The sequence below is a fragment of the Macaca thibetana genome, chromosome 10 (assembly GCF_024542745.1).
Source record: "Macaca thibetana thibetana isolate TM-01 chromosome 10, ASM2454274v1, whole genome shotgun sequence".
NCBI classification, from domain to species: domain Eukaryota; kingdom Metazoa; phylum Chordata; class Mammalia; order Primates; family Cercopithecidae; genus Macaca; species Macaca thibetana.
The window spans coordinates 60,904,012-60,929,592 of NC_065587.1; the positions used below are offsets into that span (position 1 = coordinate 60,904,012).

General features: G+C 42.2%; 2 protein-coding genes across 3 annotated transcripts in view; one reads left to right on the plus strand and one right to left on the minus strand.

Moving 5' to 3' along the window:
* DHX35 (DEAH-box helicase 35) overlaps positions 1 to 15,329 on the minus strand; it is a 77,978-nt gene extending 62,649 nt beyond the window's left edge. For both annotated transcript variants that reach the window (XR_007729329.1, XM_050807057.1), the window contains exons 1-3: positions 15,155 to 15,329; positions 7,755 to 7,888; positions 5,038 to 5,130 (exon numbers count right to left, since the gene is read on the minus strand). Coding sequence is in view for 1 of the 2 variants with exons in the window: in XM_050807057.1 (XP_050663014.1) it covers positions 5,038 to 5,130; positions 7,755 to 7,888; positions 15,155 to 15,323 (396 nt within the window). In the remaining variant the exon portion in view is untranslated. The remainder of the gene's footprint in view (positions 1 to 5,037; positions 5,131 to 7,754; positions 7,889 to 15,154) is intronic.
* A 7,009-nt stretch (positions 15,330 to 22,338) lies between these two features.
* LOC126964288 (haloacid dehalogenase-like hydrolase domain-containing protein 2) lies at positions 22,339 to 24,517 on the plus strand. Its single transcript, XM_050807317.1, has one exon. It carries the CDS (start codon positions 22,456 to 22,458, stop codon positions 23,134 to 23,136), a length of 681 nt encoding a protein of 226 aa, XP_050663274.1. The 5' UTR covers positions 22,339 to 22,455; the 3' UTR covers positions 23,137 to 24,517.
* Positions 24,518 to 25,581: the final 1,064 nt, after the last annotated feature.

Here is a 25,581-nt window from a genome sequence, read left to right on the forward strand (position 1 = left end):
ACATTTCTCAAAAGAAGATGCACAACAGGTGTATTATTTCATATATATAAAATAATCCTCAACATTACTAATCATCAGGAAAATGCAAATCAAAACCACAATGAGATACCACCTCACCCCAGTTAGAATGGCTACTATCAAAAAGATGAAAGAAAGCAAATGTTGGCAAGAATGTGGAGAAAAGGGAACTCCTGTACACTGTTGGTGAAAATGTAAACTAGTACAGCCACTATGGACAGCAATATGGAGGTTTCTCGAAAAATTAAAAACAGAACTACCATATGATCCAGGAACCCCACTACTGGTTATTTATTCCCAGCAAAGGAAACCAGAACATCAGACATCTGCATTCCCATCACTACTCACAACAGCCGAGATATGGAATCAGCCTAGGTGTCCATCAACAGATGAATGGATTTTTAAAACGTGATATATATATGCAAGAGAATACTATACAGCCATAAAAAAGAATGAAATCCTGTCATTTGCAACAACACAGATGAACCTAGAGGACATGATGTTAAGTGAAATAAGCCAAGCACAGAAGGACAAATATTGCACGAGCTCACTTACATGTGGAATCTAAAAAAGTTGATCTTACAAAACTAGAGAATAGAACAGTGCAGAGGGGAGAGGGTGACAGGGAGTAGGGAGAGTAAGAGGTTGGTCAACAAGCACAGAGTTATAGTTAGGTAGGAGGAATAAGTTCTGGTGTTCTACTGCACAGCAGAGTGACTATAGTTAATAATGTGCCATAGACTTCAAAATAGCTAAGAGGAGTCTGAAAGTTCTCATCACAAAGAAATGATAAATATTTGAGGTGATGGATATGCTAATGACCCTGATTTGATCATTATATAACATATACACATATCAAAACATTACACTAAATCCCATAAATATGCATAGTTATTATGTCAATTCAAAACAGCTTTTTTAAAAAATGAAAGAATAAGTAAAAAAAAAAAAAAGACAAGGCATAGTAAAACATGTATAGATGTTTCATGTTTAAAATAGGGCATATATGTGCATACACACACACACTCACTTCTCTGTAAATGCATGAACAAATTTCTACCAAGAAACTGATAATATTGATTATAACTGCACAAAGGAAATGAGTACCAGGAAGACAGGGCAGAAGGAAATCTTTTTATGTCCCTTTGTGCCTTTTGAATTTAAAACCATGTGAACCTATTAATGTTCAAAAATAATAAATATTCAAATCTTAAAATTAAAAGAAAAAAACTACCTTTGTTTGCCCACATTACCCAGCCTAGATCCTCATCCCTCCTCTTTCTCCTTCCCACCAGTTTTCCCTGGACTTAGTAACACAGCAGGCCCTCTCTGTTCCCTGGCAGCTAAACCTTGCAGGGGTAAATGGTCAAATCACTGTGATATATTTATCACTGTTCTAAATACCTGCCACCCATTCCTATGGGAGGATTATATATGCTGCCACCCCATTGCTATCAGGCCTGGCCATATAACTTGCTTTGACCAATGAAATGTGAGCAGAAGGGCCACTTTCGGTCAGAAGTTTTAAGAGCTATCTCATGATTCTGCCATCTACCACAAGACCAACAAGTCCCTCATAAGAGCAGTACCATCAGCCTAAGGCCCAATGATGATGTGATAGAATCTCAAAGCCAACCCAAGACAACCACATAGTATGAGCAAGAAATAAACCTTTGTGCTTTTAAGCCACTGAGATTTTCAGGTTCTTTGTTACCAGAACATAGTTTATCCTAAGCTGACTACATAACATCACAGACTAATTCCCAAACAATTCTGGAACATCGTGTGGCCTTTTACCTCTGTTCTATGTTCCATAACCTCACTACTCTCTACAGTGTCCTCACCTATAAAATGAAGACAATAATGGTGTTTGCTTCATAGGGTCATTGAGGATTAAACAGATCAACATGTGTAAAATCACTTTTTGCAGCACTTACTACTGTTATTAGTTGTTATATTATTGTTATATTATCCTCTAAATGACAATCACACAGTAATTTAACCTTTCTCCTGTTTCTTCCTGTAAGAAATGAGTAACTTACTGGCTGTCAATTCCATCTGCATATATGGTTATCTTTTTCCTCCAGGCCACCATTTCTTCTGCTGTATGCATTTCAAATTGTCCTTTACTAGGTCATTCTCCTCTGTCTACCTTTTCCTAGCTGTCTATTGAGAAACTTTAAAAAAATAACTATATCTGGGTCCCAACCTATTAATAAACCCATTATTCAGAATGGAGTTGGGGAGCAGACAAAAAAGAAGACCTACACAGATGCTGGCATGACCACAAGTCTGGACCAGGCAGTCAAGAATACATCGTTAACATATTCAAAAATGCAAAGGGATTTTTATCATCTTCCCCTTAGACACCCTTAACCCTAAAACCCTACCACTGGACATGCTGTCTCCAAGATGAACAACTCAGGACTGAACCAGTTCTCCTGCTCCCTGGCCGCTCTGTTGGCTGCACCTGCCACCTACCCACCTCTCCAAAACCTCACTCTTTCTTTGCTTTCTCTAACCATTAACAGTCTCCTCGTTCCTCTGTCACTTCCCTGGCTGCCATTCTATCTCATTTCTGCTCCTGACTCCTAAATGTTGATGCTCCTAGGACTTTGTCCTTAATCCTCTTCTCAGTTATTTCTGTTCCATCTCCTTCCTCCATGTATCAGGATGTTCAATCCCTATGTCCACACCTTCTACATCTGACCTCCACCAAGCTTCAGATTCCCATTCCAATCTTCCTGCTAATAATGTCATCAAAGGCCATCAATAATATAGGAAAAAATAAATCTGTTTAAAAGCAAACACGTTAATTTCCCCTCAAAAAAAATCTTTACTGTCCTATCACATTTAATATTAGCACTGTTCGCCAAGGCAGCAAGTCATGGTCAGTCAGTGTGCACCTTTGTACCTTCCACTTTGTCATCACAAATATCCATGTATTAGATCGGTGCAAAAGCACCAACCTAAGTTTCTAATATCTACAGACCCTAACGCTAAAATTGTTCTCCTCCCTATCCTCATCAGATTATCCCACTATCACCTCTTGGTTGAGGACCCCGTTACACCACCCTTCTCCAGACCACTGCAATAGCTTTCTATGGCCTGCCTCCTCCAGTTTCTAAGTCACCTTATATTTCAATACAATCATTTATCTAAAGCTCAGCTTATCATGTTGTTCACTTGCTTGCAAACCCTGCAAGGACACAACCACTTTGAATATCTTAGACATTATTTACTAAAGTTGAACACAGGATCCAGCAATGCTACTCTTAGGTAGAGCTCGGCAGGAGAATGTGCACGTATGTTCACCAAAGACAAGCACATGAATGTTCACAGCAGCACTATCCATAACTAAAAACTGGGAATGACTCAAATGTCAGTAACAATAGGAAAAATAAACAAACCATGGAATACTCACATAGTGGAATACTAACTAGCAGGGGTTAACATTACATTTCACATTTCTGTAAAGGGCCAGATGGTACATTTTTAGGTTCTGAGGATCGTAGGGTCTCTGTCAAAACTGTTCACCCTGTGTAGCAGCCTAAAAGCAGCCACCAGCAATATATCAACAAGTAGGTGTGGCTGTGTGCCAGTAAAGATTTCTCTACAAAACAGGCAGTGGGCTGCATGTGGCCCACTGGCTGTGACTTGCTGAACCCTGCTATGCAGCAATGAGAATGAACAAACTGCAACTAATTCAACAACAAGGAAGACTCACACATAATGTTGGACAAAAGAAGCTATATTACTCCTTTATAAAATTCCAAAAATAGGCAAAACTAATTTATGAGGTTAGTAGCCAAAATAAGAGCTACCTTTGTGTTCATGATTATAGGGGTAAGCAGAGAGGGCAGTTAGAGATCAGAACAGGACACAGAAGAAGAGTTCTTGGGGTTTTGGTAATGTTCTGTTTCTTGATCTGGGTGCTGGTAACACAGATGTATTCCACTTGCAGAAATGTATCAAGGTGTACAATTATGATATAGGTACTTTTCTACATATATTTCATACTTCAAGAAAATTAATATTAAAAAATGAAAGAAGAACCTGCAAAGTCTCTCAAGCTCAGTCAGCCTTCACTCTTCAAGTTAAGGTTCTTAAGGCACACTCTGAACTCACCCTACACTTCTCCACCCCAGTGTCTCTAACCACAATATTCACTGGCTTGGAATATCTTCTCAGTCAGCTCCCACTGATAATTCAAGGTCAAATTCAAATGCCAATTCCTTTACAAGGCCTTTCTTGATCTTTCTTTCTACTCCTATCCACACCACATAGGATTTTTCCTAGTAAGAAAGGGTTCTTCTCATTGCACTGCATAATTCTATAATAACCAATTTTTATTTACAACCACAGCAATATTCATTTTACCCAACCTCTTCAACTATAACTATTTAAGGACAAAAACTCTGTATTACACATCTTTGAATAAGTTTCCATTATAACTTTCAGAGGATAGCTATTCCATTACTATTTTGGAATTATAATAAATCAAAGACAAACTATTACTTTAGCACTCATCAAAGAAATTGTAAGCCCTAAAAGTTTAATTAAAAATATCTAGTTGAGGCCGGGCGTGGTGGCTCAAGCCTGTAATCCCAGCATTTTGGGAGGCTGAGATGGGCGGATCACGAGGTCAGAAGATCGAGACCATCCTGGCTAACACAGTGAAACCCCGTCTCTACTAAAAAATACAAAAAACTAGCCGGGCGAGGTGGCGGGCGCCTGTAGTCCCAGCTACTTGGGAGGCTGAGGCGGGAGAATGGCGTAAACCCGGGAGGCGGAGCTTGCAGTGAGCTGAGATCGCACCACCGCACTCCAGCCTGGGCGACAGAGCGAGACTCCATCACAAAAAAAAAAAAAAAAAAAAAAAAAAAAAAAATCTAGTTGAAGTGAACATTTCCTGAGAGGAGATCTTAAAAATGTAAGTGATAATAAAAAGAGTTCTCAAGTTACAAAATCCTTCCAGCCAAATCGAAGTGTAAAGACACATATTAAATATGTACTCACCTGAGGAATCTGTGTGCTCTTCCCACATCCCGTTTCACCAACAATCACCACTGTCTGATAATTTTCTATCAAGTATAAAATATGATTCCTAAGCTGAAAAAGAATAACACACCTTGTAAAAAGCCATACATTGTCTCAAAAGACCTAAACAACAACGATATTGAAACATTACAAAATGAGCTGTTTTCAAAGGAAAGTAAATTTTAAATAGATCAAAATGTATCTCTAACTCTCAGGTACTGTTCCTCTCAGCATGAGCGAATACAACTGCAATCAAGTGTAACACCAAAATACATGCAGACACCCTTTAACATTTTCACTTATAAGAAATTATAGGCCGGGCGGGGTGGCTCATGCCTGTAATCCCAGCACTTTGGGAGGCCAAGCAGGGTAGATCACAAGGTCAGGAGTTCAAGACCAGCCTGGCCAAAATGGCGAAACCCCGTCTCTACTAAAAATACAAAAATTAGCTGGGCACGGTGGCAAGTGCCTGTAATCCCAGCTACTTGGGATGCTGAGGCAGAAGAATCGCTTGAACCCGGTGGGGGAAGGCTGCAGTGAGCAGACATCATGCCACTGCACTCCAGCCTGAGCAACAGAATAAGACTGTCTCAAAAAAATAAGAAAAGAAATTATAGACATACTACTACATACTACATGTGTACAAAGACATAAATACATGCATACTCACTGCAGAGTTGTTTATAATAGCCAAAAATTCAAACACCCTAAATGCTGATCAACAAAAGTTTGGTTAAATCAGTTATAAAATACTCCAATAATGGAGTAATTTGCAGTTATTAAGAAGAGGAAATATCTATTTGTACTGATATGGGATGATCTATAAGATATGTTAAGAAAAGGAAGTAAGATGTAGAACAGTGTGACTAATACACCAGTAATTGCATTTTTTTAAGGGCAAACACATATGTACTTGTTTAGTACTAGATTTATCTTTAACATCTTATAAGATCTCAACTGTACTTAAACTCTACTTTGCTTTATATCAATAACGTATACCCTTCTTACCATTTTAATTTTATCAACATTTCTCAACTCCTTGTTGCTTTTCTTTTTTTCTCATTTGCTGTTTCATTTATGTTATCTTTTAAGTACAGTTGGGAGACAAAGAATAGTCAAGAAAAGGCCAAAATTAATAAACAGTAATTTCCCTTGTACTTGAGCATTTATTACATGTCAGGTATCTTGCTAAATGCTCTGCATGAATGATCTCATCTGGTCCTCATAACAGTACTATGAGGTAGGTGCTCCTGTTAGTCCCACATCACAGATAAGGAAAAGCAGCTCAGAATGGAGAAGTGCTTCACCAAGCACATAAATGGTGAAGCTTGGGTGTGAACCCTGAAGTCTAGCTCCAGAGTCCAGACCCTTCATCACAGCTTAAACTGTGTCCCTCAGTGGTGAGAAAGCAATACTGAACCTACCATCTCATCTCCTGAGAGTCAGACCTGCTAACATTCATACATAGTGAATGAGTTAGTCACTTGAGGAAGAAACCCAGAGACAGTCAGTTCACATGTGACTAAAATATTGGGAGCCACATAAAATTCCAAGTAAGGCAATCTGGCTAAACTAAGAAGGCTGCTGTTGCCTATCTATTTGGAGAAAGAACACATTAATAGAAGAGGAATTATCAGGACAGTCTAGACAAAAGAACCCCCTGAATATAAGAACTTGGCACCTTTTGGCTGCTCACACCTGTAATCCCAGCACTTTGGGAGGCCGAGGCAGGAGAACTGCTTGAGCCCAGGGGTTCGTGACCAGTCTGAGCAACACAGGAAGACCCTGTCTGATTTACTGACAGACAGAGAGAGAGATAGAGATAGAGAGAGACAGAGAGAGAGAGAACATGGCAACTTTCACCCAGCAACATCCAGGAGAAAGAAACAGACACAGGTGCTGGCAGCCACACCTACTCAGGTCATTCCAGAGGCATCCTGTGGAGCAGGGAGAATTCACCCCTCATCAGGGGCTGTATGACATTTCTGTAACCTGTCTTGGCTCTGTACTTCCAGATTACAATTGGACCTCCTACGTGGATGTGCCAACAGGAAGGAAGTGTATATATCAACTGTGTCCGTCTGTAGTGGAGAACTATCGCTAGCCATAAATGAACACGTTCTGAATGAATTCTAGTTTGCACTTTGGTCTCCTGTAGCTGAGCACGCATCTATTTCATGAGCACTAATAAAACCGAGTGTCTGGATGTGCACTTGGTAAGTACTAACCATACCAAAATCCTGTCACTGTCTGAGGAAGTCAGAGTATTAACTGATGTCTTCAGCAGAAACAACCTCATATTCCCAAGTAAACTTGTTTAAAGGAGTATCTTCAAAAATAAAGCAAAAGTTGGCCATATGTTGGTAATCTGTTATATAGAAAGTAACTGCTATTTTCTCTACTTTTCTGTATGTCTGAAATTGTCCGTAATTGAAAGAAATAAAGGGGGGAAAAAAAAGTCATTCTAATTCTTCCAGTTTTCCAGTATGTACGATGCAACTGAAAAAATCTTAAGAACTCTCAAGATTTATACGGTTAACTAAAAATTACATAGTATGAAATCATCCCTTACGATAAGGGTTTCTCTGAGCTCACTCTGTTCTAGAAAGAGGACATCATTCCCTTCAGTGGTGAGCATAAAGCTAATGCAGACACACGATTCAAGCCCACAGATCAAACACGATTATTTGACGTACCTTGAATACTGGCAGCTTCTGCCTCTGCTGCTCTATGGAAAGGGCAGCATAAGGGTTGTAAACAACTGTTGTCCCAGAGTTTTCAGTCAGACTTTGTCTCTCTTCAGAGATGCTTACACCTGGCCCCTCTGTACCTGCAGCAGAAATGTTTTTTTCAGATTCTCTGATACAACGAACAGAAAAAGGTGTTAAGGTTACAAACTTTTGAAGAGGAAGATATACAAGAGAAGCAATACTTTTTATCTCAAACCACTCGAAGGTATTCAACTTTAACTTTATGAAAGCATCTAGAAAAGTGCCTATGAGGAACCAAAAATCTTCCCTAAAAGTTTCACTACAGTGTCAAAAACAAACAAGATGGGGTCAGGTGCAGTGGCTCATGCCTGTAATCCTAGCACTTTGGGAGGCCGAGGCAGGCGGATTGCCTGAGCTCAGGGGTTCAAGACCAGTCTGGGCAACAAGGTGAAACCCCACCGGTACTACAGTACAAAAAATTACCCAGGCATGGGGGTGTGCGCCTGTAGTCCCAGCTACTTGGGAGGCTGAGGCAGGAGAATTGCTTGAATCCAGGAGTCAGAGGTTGCAGTGAGCCAAGATCGCGCCACTGCACTCCAGTCTGGGTGACAGAGCAAGACTCTATCTCCAAAAAAAAGAAAAAAGAAATGAGATGGCAGTCCCACTGGGCTCCAAATTGGCCACTCAGAACTGTATATTACAGAGCACAGTGTCTTTAGTTCTTGCCTCCATGTCCATGTTATTACTGAATTCTTAACGGAAGTGAAAGAAACCCAGTGGGAATTAGCTGAGGTAAAAGGATGAATCCTGTTACTGTAGGATGGCAATAAGGCTCAGAGATGACAGAAACTGGGCACTCAAAGCAGCCATGGCTTTCTCCTTCTCTCATCTTGGCACCTCTTGCAGGTTCCTTCCAGCCCCTTAGGTTGGCTACTCTACAGGAGCTGGAAACACGGCTGCCGGCAGTGCCAGGGTTCACGCTTACAACTCCTCTACCAAGCATCCATCATTCATCCAGCAAGGACCAGCAAGGCTGGACCGAGGGCCCACTCCACACGCCAGGCACTGCTCTAAGCACTGGAAACACTACAGTGAACAATACAGATGCCAGTCCTACCCTCACGGAGCTCACTTGCTTTTTTAATTCTTCCTCTCCGTGGAAGGTAACTTAGTGCATGAAGTGGTCATAAGTGCTATGGAGAGAAATAAAGACACCATAAGGGGGACTGGGAGTCCCAGGTATGTGTTGTAATGGGGGGTGGGGGAAGGTTCTTTTACACTGGACAGGCAGGGACTGACTTCTCCCAGCTTAGGTCCAATCCCCACGCCAATACAATCAACCGTGGCCAGTGGAATGTGATGCGGTAAATGACAGTCCCCATTGCAACCATGGAATTGGGAGTGGAGAGATGGGAAATGCTATTCCCAGAAACTGCCATGCTGGGCAGATTAAACAAGAGATCTTCACCCCAGCTTCTTGCTAAGAACAATGACAAACCGGTGCTCATGACGGTGAAGAACAGGGAAGCCATATCCCATCCTGAAAACCTGTTGAAGGTTCCATACAGTTTTAGCTCAAACAAAAAAAAACTCAGGCCGGGCGCGGTGGCTCAAGCCTGTAATCCCAGCACTTTGGGAGGCCGAGAAGGGCGGATCACGAGGTCAGGAGATTGAGACCATCCTGGCTAACACGGTGAAACCCCATCTCTACTAAAAAATACAAAAAACTAGCCGGGCGAGGTGGCGGGCGCCTGTAGTCCCAGCTACTCGGGAGGCTGAGGCAGGAGAATGGCGTAAACCCGGGAGGCGGAGCTTGCAGTGAGCTGAGATCCGGCCACTGCACTCCAGCCTGGGCGACAGAGTGAGACTCCGTCTCAAAAAAAACAAAAAACAAAAAACAAAAAAAAAACACAACTCAGGAGAAATCTAAGTTTAAATTGTGTGATCAGCTTCTATAACTTTTCATGCTGATTTGCTGCTGTAACCCTAGGACAGAACTAGGAGTAATAAGTAAATGACACAGGGTTCAGAATTCAACTCAATGTAAGGAAGAAATTTCTAAAAGGTCACACCGTTCAGCACTGGAGTATGCTGCCTTGTAAATGAATAAAAATCCTCCCTAGATCAAACACATGCTATACAGCCTCCTGCTGGGGCACTACAGTGACAATAACCAATAACTACCATTTCCTAGGTCTTCTGAAGTCAGAATCTGTGATGCTATGTGAAAACACAGGAGCTTTGTAACAAGAATACTCAGCTCAGTGACTTACTTTTACACTTTTTAGGGTTCTCAGATTGCTTCAACAATCTGATAAAGGCTATGAACTCCCTCTCCTAAAAAACACACCAGAATTTACCAGAACATAAAATTCTGGGGGTCCATAGACCCCCTAGAGCTAAGTTTAGAATCACTGACCCTTTAGATCTCTGACCCTCTTCCATTTACTTCCAGGAACACGGTTGTGTTTCAGAGGTTCAAGACTGCCAAAAATCAGGTAAGTGGGACAGTTATGTTGCTTTTGCCAAAATGTTGACCTTCCTTTCAACAAGAGAAAAGATGGAACAGGATCTGGAACAATGCCTGTCCTCAAAAAGGCGGGCTTCCTTTCCTTTCTTTTCTTCCCTTCTTGTCACTACATCTTAATAATTCCTTGAATTGTTACCCAAGAAAACAATTACAAAGAATACCTTATGCTCTTCTGCTGTGTTTTTGTGCCGAATTCCTGCCTTTTCATACCATGTTTTAAACCTTCATATCCTCTCTGGAATATTTAATATTTCAACGTGTCTTTTGTACTACTACATTCCTCCCTTGTCTCTAACCTACAGCCCAATCCATCTCTTCTGTTAGAAGCTCTTTTTTTTGGAGATGGAGTCTTTGTCGCTCAGGCTGGAGTGGAATGGCAAGATGCCGGCTCACTGCAACTTCCGCCTTCAGGGTTCAAGCGATTCTCCTGCCTGGGTATCCCGAGTAGCTGGGATTACAGGTACGCACCACAACGCCCAGCTAATTTTGTAATTTTAGTAGAGACAGGGCCTCACCATATTAGCCAGGCTGCTCTCAAACTCCCAACCTCAGGTGATCCACCTACCTCAGCCTCCCAAAGTGCTAGTGTATTATAGGCGTGAGCCACCGTGCCCAGCCTAGCTCTTTTATAAGAACAGCTATGTCAGCTGATAAACAATGTATCTTCTCCTCATAAAAGACTTCCTTCAACCAAACCAGAACATCAGGGCTGCTTTCCCTCTATAAACACCTCTCCGTGGCTGCCTATGATTGATCTTTCCTTGAGAGTACGCTCTATGCTTAAGGGAGCAACACCTTTATAACTTTTGCAAACTATGAACATCTTCATTTCTCTATCTTAACAAGGCTGATATCCAAAATCCCACATTCCCTTTAACTCGGTTTTTAAAAATTTGAATGGTAACCCATTAGTGGGTTATGAAATCAACATAGTATGTCATACCAGCACTTTTTAAATAATGAAATAGAATAGAAAGCATCAGAGCACATTCCAGAAAGGAATACTGTTTATGAACAACTTTTTTTGGTTGTATATGTGTGCTAGATCACAACACAATATATTCCTTACTGTGGGTCAAGTCAAAAAAAGCTTAAAAGCTATTGTTGTAAAGTTTTTGTCAAGCACATGGTCAACAATCATGAAATATTTATCAAATGGGCAAACGAAAATGGGCAGGCCCTTCTGATCCACATGTACTTGCAAATTAAGTAAAAGATTTTTGTAGAAAACTCTCAGGCCAGTCATACAAGGCCCTTAAGTCACACTCCTAAGGTAGAGACCACACTTAAGGTCCCTGGACATGCTATTGTTACAATGTTTTAAATCGTTCATTTAAAACAACACATAACATTTTCCCATTCAGATCTGGGTATCAGGCTTCTTAGGAAAAAAAAAGATTGGGCAACTCTGAACCCATATGATAACAATTAGGTGAACCCGAGTACAGCTCCCTATTTTAAAAAGCATATGTAAGCTCTACTGTAGATCTCCACCGTACACATCTATCCAGTGTATGCACCCTCTGCACACTCTGTGACTAGGAGTCACGGGCTCAGGCCTACAGGATATGTTCATGATTCCAATGTCTAGCTTTATATCCAGCTTCAACCACCTCCCTGACTTTCGCCTTGCATTTCCCACAACCTACTTCATATCTTGAATTTCCTCACTAAAATAAGAGTATTATTGTCATCACAGAGATACTGTGACTGTTTAATAAGATGTATAAATGAAAGTGTTAAGGGCCCAATAACTGTGTACTAAAGCTATTTCCATGTCAACTAATAACAACACAATTTACCTAGACCAATGGTTCCCAAATTTTAATGCATGCTGGAATTCCTTAGAGACTTTAAAAAACACTGATGCCTGCCTCTTAGCCCTCCAAAGTTCTAATTTATTGGTGTGGGGTGCAACTGGACATCAGGACTTTTCAGAGCTTCCCAAGTGATTCAACTATAAAGCAAAATTAGAGAATCACTAACCTAGACAGTCACCCAACCCAGAAATCTGAGTCATTATTGACTTCATCTTCTCTCACATCTTCCTCTAAAATGTCTCTCCAACAGGCCCCTACTCTAAGCTCCCAGGTCAGAATTAAGGTGGTTTTTTTTTTTTAATTTTTTTATTTTTTTTTGAGACGGAGTCTTGCTCTGTCGCCCAGGCTGGAGTGCAGTGGCATGATCTCAGCTCACTGCAAGCTCTGCCTCCCAGGTTCACGCCATTCTCCTGCCTCAGCCTCCCAAGTAGCTGGGAAAACCCGGCTCATTTTTTTGTATTTGTAGTAGAGACGGGGTTTCACCATGTTAGCCAGGATGGTATCGATCTCCTGACCTCATGATCCGCCCGCCTCGGCCTCCCAAAGCGCTGGGATTACATGCCAGAGCCACCGCGCCCAGCCAAATTAAGGTTTTTAACATCCCTCCTGGATTTCAGTAGTACCTTCTCTGTTATCTTTCTAAAGTAAACCTGATTTGTCCCTGCTTAAAAACAGTGAAGTCGGGCCGGGCCGGTGGCTCATGCCTATAATCCCAACACTTTGGGAGGCCGAGGTGGGTGGATCATGGGGTCAGGAGATCGAGACCATCCTGGCCAACATGGTGAAACTCTGTCTCTACTAAAAATACAAAAATTAGCTAGGTGTGGTGGCACACACCTGTAGTCCCAGCTACTCAGGAGGCTGAGGCACAGAATCGCTTGAACCCGAGTGGTGGAGGTTGCAGTGAGCCAAGATTATGCCACTGCACTCCAGCCTGGATGGCTGAGCCAGACTCCGTCTCAAAAAAAAGAAAGAAAAGAAAGAAAAGAAAAGAAAAGAAAAGAAAAGAAAAGAAAAAAAAGAAAAAAACAGTGAAGTCTAAATGTTTTAACTTGTCATGAAGACCTTTCACAATGAGGCCCCTACCTACTTTTCTAGCTTCATCTCCTGTCATACCCCAAAATATACCCTAGCACTTAACACCATCACACTGCTCTGTTATTTTGGCTTTCTGGACATTCTAAAGGCACAAATTCCATTCTGTCGTTGTTCATGCTGCACCCTTTGCTTTGAGTTCCATTTCTCTATGAAACAAAACCTCTTTCATCCTTTAATGTTCACTCCAAAAATACCACCTTAATGAAGTATTTCTTATCCATACATTCAACTTTCCCTCTCTTCCATACTTCCATATAATTGTAATAGTAACCTATCTAGTGCCAAGATCCTTTTGTGTGTTATTTTCATTTAATCCTCACAACAACACTTTGGGTAGGTATTACACCCAATTTACGGATGGAGTAACTGAGACTTTAAGAATTTAAGAGACTATCAAGTCATCAACTTAGTAAGTGACAGACACAATGGGCACTGCAGTCTGACTCTAGAGCTCATCTTTACCACCACCTTACTCTGCCTCATTGTAAAATCTCTTCTAGAGGACATCTTACTTTATATTCAATTAAGAGAGAGAGCAAAACTTGAGAGCAGAGCCCTGAGCATCAATATTTGTCTCCTGAACACAGGATTAGGTTTTCAATAAGTGTATCCTCAATGGATGAACTAAATAATGAAATAGAACTCTTATAGTAATTCCACGTTCTTTAGCCAAAATAGTACTCTGGTCTGATTTCAAACGGTTCATTCAGTTCTTTACTATACCTAACACTTTCACCTGTTACTAAAAGTGTGAACAAATTAAAAGTATTCATTACTTAGTAAGTTCCTAGTTTTTGGATGCAAGTAAAACTCAGGATGGATAATTGGCTGATGACTTGAAATGCTGAATCATAAAACTGTCAAGTGACAAACTACAAATTTTTAAAAAGCATTAAACACATCACTTGCTTGGGTTTATCTCTCACATCAACATATGCATGGTCAGAATTTCAGGGAACCACTGAAAAATTAAAAGCTTTGCTTATATTACATTCTTGGTGTCATTTCATTTTTGCTGCAATATACTTTGCACATCCAGACCTGCAGGGGTGCAGGTGGTGTAAAAAAATCAAGCTGGTAGCTATAATTGAAAAACTTTTGTTTTTTTACAAGAAACTGACTGCAGAGAGGAAGTAATGCATGTAGTATGGTCTGGCATATACACATTCAATAAAAACCTGATTAATGAGTAAATATCAAGACAAAACAAGCAAAGCATTTTGTGATTGTGATTCGTGTTAGTTTGTAAGACAGGAAGTGGCTGGCAGCCAATATGAAGGAGTGTTCCCTTTTCTAGTAGACATTCGGAGTGGACAACAATTATCCTACAAGAAAATAACACACTCTCCCTTTTTTTGAGCATTTATTCTAAGTCTGACAACGCGTTGTGCTGGTCTTCTAAGCCCACAGGATGGAAGTTATTGTTCTGCCCACTTTACAGGCAAAGAGGTCATGGCTCAGAGGCGTTAAGTTACTCGCCCAAGGTCACCCTACTACTACAAGGCAGAGACGAAAATTCGAATCCGGACAGTCTGACTCCGTAACTTGGGCTTGCAAGCCCTGAGCAGCGAGCAGCATTGTCTGTCGGGCCCCAACGCAATCCCAGCGCGGTAACGAGACACGAGGGGGAGCTTTAGTATTCCCCATCTCGCGGGGTGGGCAGGACAAGCATCAGTAGCGAGGAAGACGAGGCCCGAGGAGGCTGGACCACTTTAACAAGGTCACACAGAGTTTCTGCTCACGCTCGGGGAGCACCCCCGAATCCCTTGGGACCACTGGGGCGCCTGAGCCAGAGTCCCCACCCGCACAGAGGCGGCAGCGCCCAGCTCGCCGAGGTCAGGCCTGCGAGCAGCTCTGCTGGCCCCAGGGCGCCGGTCACGGCGCCAAGACCGAAGTCAGGCCGCCGCATCTGCCCAGCGTTCCACCAAAGGCCTTACCGGGTCGCCAGAACTTCACCGGTCCCACGGGCGCAGCCATGCTGGGGTAAAAGGTCACGAGGCTGGCTCCACCCCACCGCCGTGCGCTAGGCCCCCAGGGCCCGAGGGGCGTGGCCCCCGAAGAGCCGCTGCCCAGGCGCATCGGGCCGTGTGACGGCCACGCCCCCATGGCTACCGCCCCCGTCTGAACCACGTGACCCGCCGCCCTGTTCGGCGAGCGCACCAACCCCGCCCCCGAGCCCACGTGACCCTGCTCAGCCATTTTGGAGAAAAAGGCGCGCTCCTCTGCTTCTCTTTTTAACGTGGAGAGTCGGTGATGCAGGTGACCTAGGAGCGTGGCGTGGCCTGGATGGCGGCTGCACACTTGGAAAGAACAGGCTTTGGGAGAGGACTGCTGGCCCGAAAGTGGAACCTTGCACGCAGTGGGCGTTGAAGCAGTGCTTTCTGGATTAAATAGGAAATACTGATGTTACCAGCTACCCCAACTTGGCGACTTCTGTTTTATTCTCAATTTCAAATTGAAGGGTAGTAATAGGAAGTACCTCGTGGGTTGGATTTATCAGTAAATATTGGGCGCCTGCTGTGGGCCCAGGTACTGCGGCACAGTGCCACAAATAAAACAATGTGAAATGATGCGGAAGTCTTCAGGGACCATGAGGAAAAAACGGAAAACCGGACTGGGGGTGGGGTGGAGCGAATGGGTTGGAAGAAGAGACTAAAAATGGATACATAAATTAAGGTAGTCCACTAACTCAGTGCTTCCTCCAATTTGATGCCCTTGAGTCAAATGCTTGTTAAAAACACAGATTCTAGGCCTCGATCCAATTCTTAATCGATGTCCTGGAGCATAGCCTGGGAACCTGCATTTTAAGAAGCTCCTGAATTCTTAGGATTAACAAATTTGGGAAAGACTAATCCATCCGAGGAAAGGTGAGGTCAAAGAAAAAAAAATTACAGTAATCGAAAGGAGCGCTAAGGAGGGGTGATGAGCGCAAGTGGAGGAAATGACTTTCTAGGTAGGCAACTAATTGGAAGTGAGAGGCTTCAGAATCTATGCATTTTTAAAGCTGTGAAGAAAATTTTGAATTCTTTGAAATAAGTGGCATCATTACGGCAAGAGCAAGGGCTTTTGTGGACAGCTAGTCCAGATTTGGAATCCTAACTTTGCCATTTCCTTTGCCTGTCATTTAATTTTAGTTGTAAATGAGGTTTAAAGAGGTATTAAATGAGATAACATGTAAAGTACCTAACACTGCAAAACATAGCAGGCACTGAATCAATGTTAGCTCTCATTACCTCAACTCAAACAGAGCAAATCCACCAGGGGGAAAAATCTGAATTTACTTGCATAGGTTCATTTAACAAATAATCTCCTTTGATTTATTTTTATAGTAATTAATATAGGGACTCAATACCTGTTAATCCCTCTGCCTAGAATTCTCCATCCATCCTTTAAATTATCCCTTAAAGGGCCAGCTCTAAATTATTTATCCAACTTAAACATTCCTCTTGTAGTCTAGGAACCTGTATTCTCGCTTTTGTGAGAAAAGTGACCTATAGTTTACCTGCCGCCACTATCACACAGGGAACTTACTGAGGACGAGGACCATGTCACTTTTGTAGCCCAATAACAAGTGCCTGTTGAGTAACGTATAGACAAACATCATGCTTTAGGCTTAGTTTTAGTTGACCTGTAGTTCACCTGCCGCCACTATTACACAGGGAAATTACTGAGGACGAGGACCATGTCACATTCACAGTCGTAGCCCAATAACAAGTGCCTATTGAGTAATGTATAGATAAACATCATACTTTAGGTTTAGTTTTAGTTCTTCATGACATTGATTTTTCCTTGTTTTATTTTTGTCTTATTTTTACTAACAGCCCAATATGGAAACCAAGGTTTATACATGAATATAAGGCAAAATGAAATAAATGCCACTTTTTAAGATTATTTCATGGCCTGGCACGGTGGCTCACACCTGTAATCCCAGCATTTTGGGAGGCCGAGGCAGGCAGATCAACTGAGGTAAGAGTTCAAGACCAGCCTGGCCAACGTGGTGAAATTCCATCTCTACTAGAAATACAAAAAAATTAGCCGGGTGTGGTGATAGACACCTGTAATCCCAGCCACTTGGGAGGATGAGGCAGGAGAATCGCTTGAACACGGAAGGCAGAGGTTGCAATGAGCAGAGATCCACCACTGCGCTCCAGCCTGGGTGACAGAGTGAGACTCCTCAAAAAATATAAAAAATAAAATAACTTCTCTATTTTATCTATTACTCATATAATGAAACCTTCCTGTTTATGAAGATACAGTAAATCGGCCATGCCTGTATTATTGGATCATAATCTTTTTTCTTTTTCAGATGGAGTCTTGCTCTGTTGCCTAGGCTGGCATGCTGTGGTGAGATCTCATCTCACTGCAACCTCCCCGCCCCCAGGTTCAAGTGATTCTCTTGCCTCAGCCTCCCGAGTAGCTGGGACTACAGGCATGCACCACCACGCCCGGCTAATTTTTGTATTTTTAGTAGAGACGGAGTTTCCCCGTGTTGGCCAGGCTGGTCTCGTGGATCATAATCTTAAAGCTGGAGGAGACCATACTTAACACCTCGCTTGAATTTCTTGTCTTACAGGAAACTGAGGTACATGAAAGTTAAAAGGACTTGGTCAGAATCAATGAGTTAATTTAGTATCAGAACTAAAACTAGAACTCGGGCTTTCTAATTCCCAGGCCAGTGTTTGCTCAACCACATGGGCCTTTTAAAATCATTAGAGCTACACTCTCCTAGAAGAAAATTAGTTCATCTGCCTTAGAAAGTTCTCAAAGTCCAACTCTCCTCAAGGGGTTATTTTGCCTACACAGACTTCTGTTAGAGAAAACACTTAAGTAGTAACTTACATGTTGATGTTGTGGTTTTATTTCCACAAATTAGGAATGGTCTCAATAGATTCTTAGTCTTCCTAATTATTTTCAAAAAGAATGGGCTAAAATAACAGCCCTAAAATTAAAACTGATATTTCTTGAGATGGCATCCAGAATTTATTTAGTTCATTGCCAACAATTCCATAAAAGTGTAATCATTTTGTTACATAAAGATGTATTTTGCAGCTTCCAAATGATAAGCTTTCCAGAAAGATAATGTTCCTCAAAATCATGTTACGATATGGAAGTTTTTCTGTGCCTATGATAAAGGGTATTTTTTGCTTTGAAATATTTCCAGACTAAACGTATTGACCATGTTCAGGAAGGCATAGAATTTAGGGTTTTCATTTTTATATCAGTTAAGACGTGTATGGATATAAGTGATAGAAAATCCAACCCAACCTCTCTTAAGCAGAAATGGCTCATGTAAACTAAAAAGTCTGGCTGGGCACAGTGGCTCACACCTATAATCCCAGCACTTTGGGAGGCTGAGGCGGGTAGATCACCTGAGGTCAGGAGTTCAAGACCATCTTGGCCAACATGGTGAAAGTCCGTCTCTACTAATAATACCAAAAAAATTAGCCAGGCATGGTGGTGCACGCCTATAATCCCAGCTACTCGGGAGGCTGAGGCAGGAGAATTGCTTGAACCTGGGAGTCAGAAGTTGCAGTAAGCTGAGATCACACCATTGCTCTCCAGCCTGGGCGACAAGAGTGAAACTCTGTCTCCAAAAAAAAAATAAAAAAATAAAAATAAGGCTGGGCGCGGTGGCTCATGCCTGTAATCCCAGCACTTTGGGAGGCCGAGGTGGGCGGATCACGAGGTCAGGAGATCCAGACCATCCTGGCTAACACGGTGAAACCCCGTCTCTACTGAAAATACAAAAAAAAAAATTAGCCGGGCGTGGTAGCCGCACCTGTAGTCCCAGCTACTCGGGAGGCTGAGGCAGGAGAATGGCGTGAACCTGGGAGGCGGAGCTTGCAGTGAGCCGAGATCGCACCGCTGCACTCCAGCCTGGGCACAGAGCGAGACTCTGTCTCAAAAAAAATAAAATAAAATAAAAATAAAATAAAAAGTCCAAGAGTAGTTCTGACTTGAGATGCAGCTGCATCAGGATTCTTTCTGATCATATTGATCCACCTTTTGCTGATTCAGGTGTAACATGGTAACGAAGTGGCCATGCCAGTTTTAGCCACCACATCCTCTTAAGCATTAAACCTCTTTCCAAAATTCCTTGGCAAAGTATTCCTGACAGGCCATGTATCCATCCCTAAATCAATCACTAAGCCAGGGAATCTAATGTACTAATTGACTTAGGCCTTGGTCCCACGTTCCACATCCAGGGTCAGGTTAGGTCAGCTTCAGCAGAACCACGTGGACTGAGAGTTGGGAACAGAAGGGTTCCCCAGAGGGAAATCTGAGGGTGAGATTACCAGAGGATGAATGATTGAATGAATGAAGCAAAAATAATAGATGTCCATTACAACCACCCATGTATCCACTTGCTACAACTGTTAGCTTCCTAAGAAAAACACTAACTGCCCTTTGGTTGCCACCATCAAGCTAGGTGAGAGGCAGCCATCCCCCAGACTGAAAAGTGGTGGTCCTTTGCAGAATTGCTTTACTAAATTGCATTGTATCAGGATTTTTCCGAGAGTCTAAGGTGCAGTCTTCCACAACTTGTTGTAACATATGTAAACCTGTCTGGTTTGTTGGTTTGCACACAAATGATCACGTTCACACAGTTATTAGCATAAGCACAAGTGCTGATGCAGCTTCAAAGATTTGGGTACAGAGTTGTGGAAAGATCCACTGGAAAGGATTCAGCAACCAGAGGAGCCTCTGTCTCTTTGGCCTGAGGGACACACAATTCCGTGAAGTTGGGTGAATTGGGGACGGCCTCCTTAGGTCTGCAAGGTGCTTTCTATATAGGATGACTATATACTTTAATGTTCAAACTGGGACACTTTTGAGAATAAAAGGAGGTGTTAGCCAGATGGGACCTGGGGATAAGAGGCACCAACTGGAACTCTGCCAGGCAAACTGGGGCATACATCTAGGTGTGTGTGTAAACTTAGCCTAACAATGTTGATCTAAACATATTCAACATAAGGTATGTATTCCATGCTCACAGAATACACCTGAATACATTCACCTCATTTATTGCTTCAGACAACTGCCCCTGCAGAGTTCAGGGTACGGGCATGCCTCAGAGTATCTGTCATTGTTTATTATCGGAATGTGATTACCAGAATGTCATTTTTATAAGTATCATTTTTAGAAAAAGATCCTTGAAAGAAATTCTTATCTTAGTGCCCGGGACAATTTTGTTGTTTTAGAGATAGGGTCTCACTCTGTCACCCAGGCTGGAGGGCAGTGGTGCCATCACAGCTTACTACTGCCTCGTCCTTCCTGGCTCAAGCCATTCTCCCGCCTCAGCCCTCCAAATACCTAGGACTACAGGCACATGCCACCATGGGGAATAATTGTCCTTTCTGTATCTGGATTTACTTTAATCTTCAGGACACTGCGAATGGTGTATCTGACCAGGTTTCTCTGTCTTCACTATTGGAAAGCTTAAACGTGTGGCCTCATGAAATAGGTGTGTATGTCATGGTGTGCTCTTCAAGCCTCATTCCAGACTCCACTTTGCATCCCTCACTCTTGGGTTTCCCTCATGTAACTTTTCATTTACACAGCCTTGTACCCTAGCTTTTCTTGTTAGTCACTTTAAGTCCTATAAATAAATGACAGATACTCACCAGCCCAACTGCCTACAGAGGTGGAGGTGGGGTGGCCAGCCACCTTTTCAGTTGATTCCTTTAAGTTTAATAGGAGAATGTCAACCCTGCATGGATCAACCTCTAATTCAAACAAACCATCAGGGGGAAAAAAAAATTAGACAACTAAATTTAAACACTTTATTTGATAAGTTTTTATCAAAGTTGTTTAGGTGTGACAGTGGTAGAGTGGTTATGTTTTCTTTTTTGTTGTTTTTTGAAATGGAGTCTCGGTCTGTCACCCAGGCTGGAGTGCTCACCACCACCTCCACATACCAGGTTCATACCATTCTCCTGCCTCAGCCTCCCGAGTAGCTGGGACTACAGGCACACACCACCATGCCTGGCTAATTTTTGTATTTTTAGTAAAGACGGGGTTCACTCTGTTGGCCAGGCTGGTCTTGAACTCCTGACCTCGTGATCCGCCCACCTCGGCCTCTCAAAGTGCTGGGATTACAGGCATGAGCTGCCACGCCTGGCCCTGGTTATGTTTTCTAAAACAGTTACGTTTTAGATATATATGCTGAAATATTTACAGCTAAGTCTGCGATGGCCAAATCTGACAGTAGACAGAGGAATATAATTTTCTCCCAGGGAGGGATAACAAATATTTTTGAACTACATAGGCTGCCACACTCACCCCCGGCTCCCCTGAGAGTGGAACCAGTAATCAGCATTTTAAATGCAAGCACCCAAGCACCCCAAGACTGATGCAGGTTGTCCTCAGATCTCACTTTGAAAAACTCTGCCCTATAAATGATACTTTCTGGACTTGACTCCAGAAAAACTTTGCTTACTCTGAGAGACTGAGTCATTTTCTTGGGACTCCATGTATCTCTTGCTCTTATTTCTAATTGTTGGCCACACTCTCGGAGAATAAAGATTTTGAGTCCTGCTCCACAAAAAGAGCACTCTGTGGTCAGGTAAGTTTGTGGTAGGCCATATACCTGCCCTGCTCTGAGAAATTCACTGTGATCATTACTTCAGAGCTCTGAATCGTCCTGCATTAAAGAACCTTGTTTAAATTTATTTGGCCCGGTTTCTCACACTGAACACAGAACCTTTGTTATGTAATCCTATTAATAGTTCCCTAGAACATTGAGTTAAAATTTCAAACTACATTAAAATACATTATCACAAGCTGGGTGCAGTAGCTCATGCCTGTAATCCTAGCACTTTGAGGGACTGAGGCAAGAGGATCACTTGAGCCCAGGAGTTTAAGAGCAGCCTAGGCACCATAGTGAGACCCCACCTTTGCAAAAAAAACCAAAAAAGTGAGCTGTGATTGTGCCACTGAGCTCCAGCCTGAGCAACAGAATGAGACTGTTTGAAAAACAAACAAAAAGAATTATTACAGATTAGGACTTTGTACTTACATTTGTTAATGAGGCCGTTTTAATTTTCCATTCACCATTGCAGTAACTGCCCTTTATCAAGGTACACTCTCTCCTGCCTCCATACTCCATGTAAAGAAATAGTCAGCTGCGGGGCTTTTTATCCCAGCTGAGAGGAACCTGCAGCCAGTGTGGCTGGCTGGTTTTGCCATTAGCGGGGACCTTTCCTGAGGACGGCGTACGGAGTGTGGGGAATGAAGGATGGCAACACGCCATGCGTTAGAAGCTGTTTTGGTAGATCTCAGTGGCACACTTCACATTGAAGATGCAGCTGTGCCAGGCGCACAGGAAGCTCTTAAAAGGTTACGTGGTGCTTCTGTAATCGTTAGGTTTGTGACCAATACGACCAAAAAGAGCAAGCAAGACCTGTTGCAAAGGTTGAGAAAATTGGAATTTGATATCTCTGAAAATGAAATATTCACATCTCTGACTGCAGCCAGAAGTTTACTAAAGCAGAAACAAGTCAGACCCATGCTGCTAGTTGATGATCGGGCACTACCTGATTTCAAAGGAATACAAACAAGTGATCCTAATGCTGTGGTCATAGGATTGGCACCAGAACATTTTCATTATCAAATTCTGAATCAAGCATTCTGGTTACTCCTGGATGGAGCACCTCTGATAGCAATCCACAAAGCCAGGTATTACAAGAGGAAAGATGGCTTAGCCCTGGGGCCTGGACCATTTGTGACTGCTTTAGAGTATGCCACAGATACCAAAGCCACAGTCGTGGAGAAACCCGAGACGTTCTTTTTGGAAGCATTGCGAGGCACTGGCTGTGAACCTGAGGAGGCTGTCATGATAGATGATTGCAGGGATGATGTTGGTGGGGCTCAGGATGTTGGCATGCTGGGCATCTTAGTAAAGACTGGGAAATACTGAGCATCAGATGAAGAAAAAATTAATCCACCTCCTTACTTAACTTATGAGAGTTTCCCTCATGCTGTGGACCACATTCTGCAGCACCTGTTGTGAAGCAATGTGTGCGTCTGAAGCAACTTGAAACGCAGCTTCTTATTGTCTGGAATGAATCCCTGACCAACTCAGTGCCAGCATCGGTAGACACACACCAGTCAGTGCTGATCGCTTTTTAACCCTCTTTTGTTGTGCATTAATTAGAAAGAAAGGTATTGAATTGCGGCCAGCCAGTAAGCCTTGCTAATCTCTTTTGTTTTGTAACTGAAGATGAGACCCAAAGAAAGGGAAAGCTGAGATTTTGTGCCATTCCTTTTAAATATTCATCAGGTTAGGCAGGGCTGGGAGGGAGAAGCTACCACAGGGAAGAGTGTTCTCTGCTGTCTCCTCACTGGAAAACAGGGAGGGGGGATTTCAGACTGTGAAGAAAGTTGAATGGTGGTTTTTAAATTATAAAGTAATGTATTAAAAGGTACATTAGGCTGTAGTTCTAGTACTGAGTTCAACTGTGAAATCCATCAGATGTGCCAAATGGAGAAGACAGAAAGTAACAAAGAGAATTGTCCTTTAGCCCAAGTGATACAGTGAATTTGCTTTAATAGATGTTGAAAACTAAATTTTCTACTGTATTCCCAGCATGGGTGACTTCTTTTTCTCTTCATTAGCCAGAGATGACTAATTTAAATTTAGAACCAGAATTTAATTTAAAATAATACTTCCATTAATAACCTATTCATTGCAGATACCTATTATACTGTGTAACAGTTGTTTTGGAAATTTTATGTAAAATTAAAACTATCAGTATTTTACAGATGTTTTAATTAGACATTGTTATTAACAGGAACAGTGCAGAAACTGGAATCAAGCCTTGTAATGTCTTATAGACCATGCATTTTTGAAGTTAGTGTCCACTAGGGTCCTATTAACTGTACATTTGCAAGATTTCATTATTTTTGCCTCTGACACTATGGGAAAAAATTTTTAGAAGCTATTGGGACAGATTCAAGCTTTTATGTACTTGGTTACTACAGCTGTAAAATGAAATCTCGTCTTGTAGCATGGATTATTCCTCTCATGTTAAACCCACCAAAATGAAGGGGACTAAATAGGTAATGATTTTCCTAGTGCATTTGCATACTGTGACAACCCTGGGCCTTGCAATAGTTTTACAGGGCTCTTGGGCATTGAGTTATGAGGATGTAATTGTACATCATTGTAGTGTTCACCTTATTGAAGCTCACTCTGATGTTAATGAGCTTCGGGTTTTGATGCTTGTTTAGAGATCAGCAGTCTTGGATGGGAGGGAACAAAGCTAAATAAATCGTAGTTTGGTGAAAAAAAAAAAAAAGAAATAGTCGTATAACAGAGTACTGCACTTAGAATCTAGAAACCTGTGTTTAAATTCTTGTGTCACCATTTACAAGCCATGCCATCTTGAATATGCTACTTAATCAGAGCCTCAGTTTCATCTGAAAATTGGAAATAACAGCTATCTAACCTGCATAGCTCTCTGCTACATTGCTGCAAAGATCAAAGATGACACATATGAAGTGACCTAAGTCTGCAAGATGATTTCAAGTAACAATATGTTTACTCGAGGCTTAGCTCAGAGTTGTTTCTAAGCAGACATGGATCAATTTCCTTACATTTGCTTTACAGCCACAGATTACAGCACTAACCCAGTAAATAACCTGACCACCAAAAGGGAGTCCTGGCATAGGCGTGAGTGTAGGGGCACTCATGATCCAAGTGCATCAGCAGTTTATGTGGCAGATGCCTTCCCCTGCTGTAGATCTTGTTTGCTGTAGCTAAGTCAGGAGAGGGAGGAAGCCATCATTTAACTCCCTTCCCTTTTGTCTGTCCATGAGAATGAGACAAAAACAGGATTCCACAGCCATACCAATCCTGATTAGCAGGGTGTAGAAACCAGTTACATTGCCTGCCACTGGACCAGGAAACCTGGATAATTGTCAGTGTCCTCTTTTGCCCCTACTCTAGGATATTAGATTGTAAATCACTGTCAATACACCCAGCTGATGAAATGAGGCCCATGGGGCCACCAGAGTTAATATTGGGAATGAATATAGGAACATACACTAAGGCCTCCTTTGGTAGACAAGCAGAGTACCAACGTGCCAAGGACCTACCGAAATAGCTCAGGTTTCTTCTTCAAAAAGAGAAAAGGCAGAGCATGTGCAAAGGCCTGCTATTTCTGGCCAGTTTCCTCACTCAAACTATACGGTAACATCAACATTCATGATGCTAACGAAGGTTAAGTGGATCTATTTTCCCTTCTATAGTTTGGATCATCTATTTCTTCCTCACCCTGACACTATGTTAAAAACCTTCAGATATAGATACCTATATACCTTTATCTATTAGATGCATTTATTTGTGACATATTCCCAGATT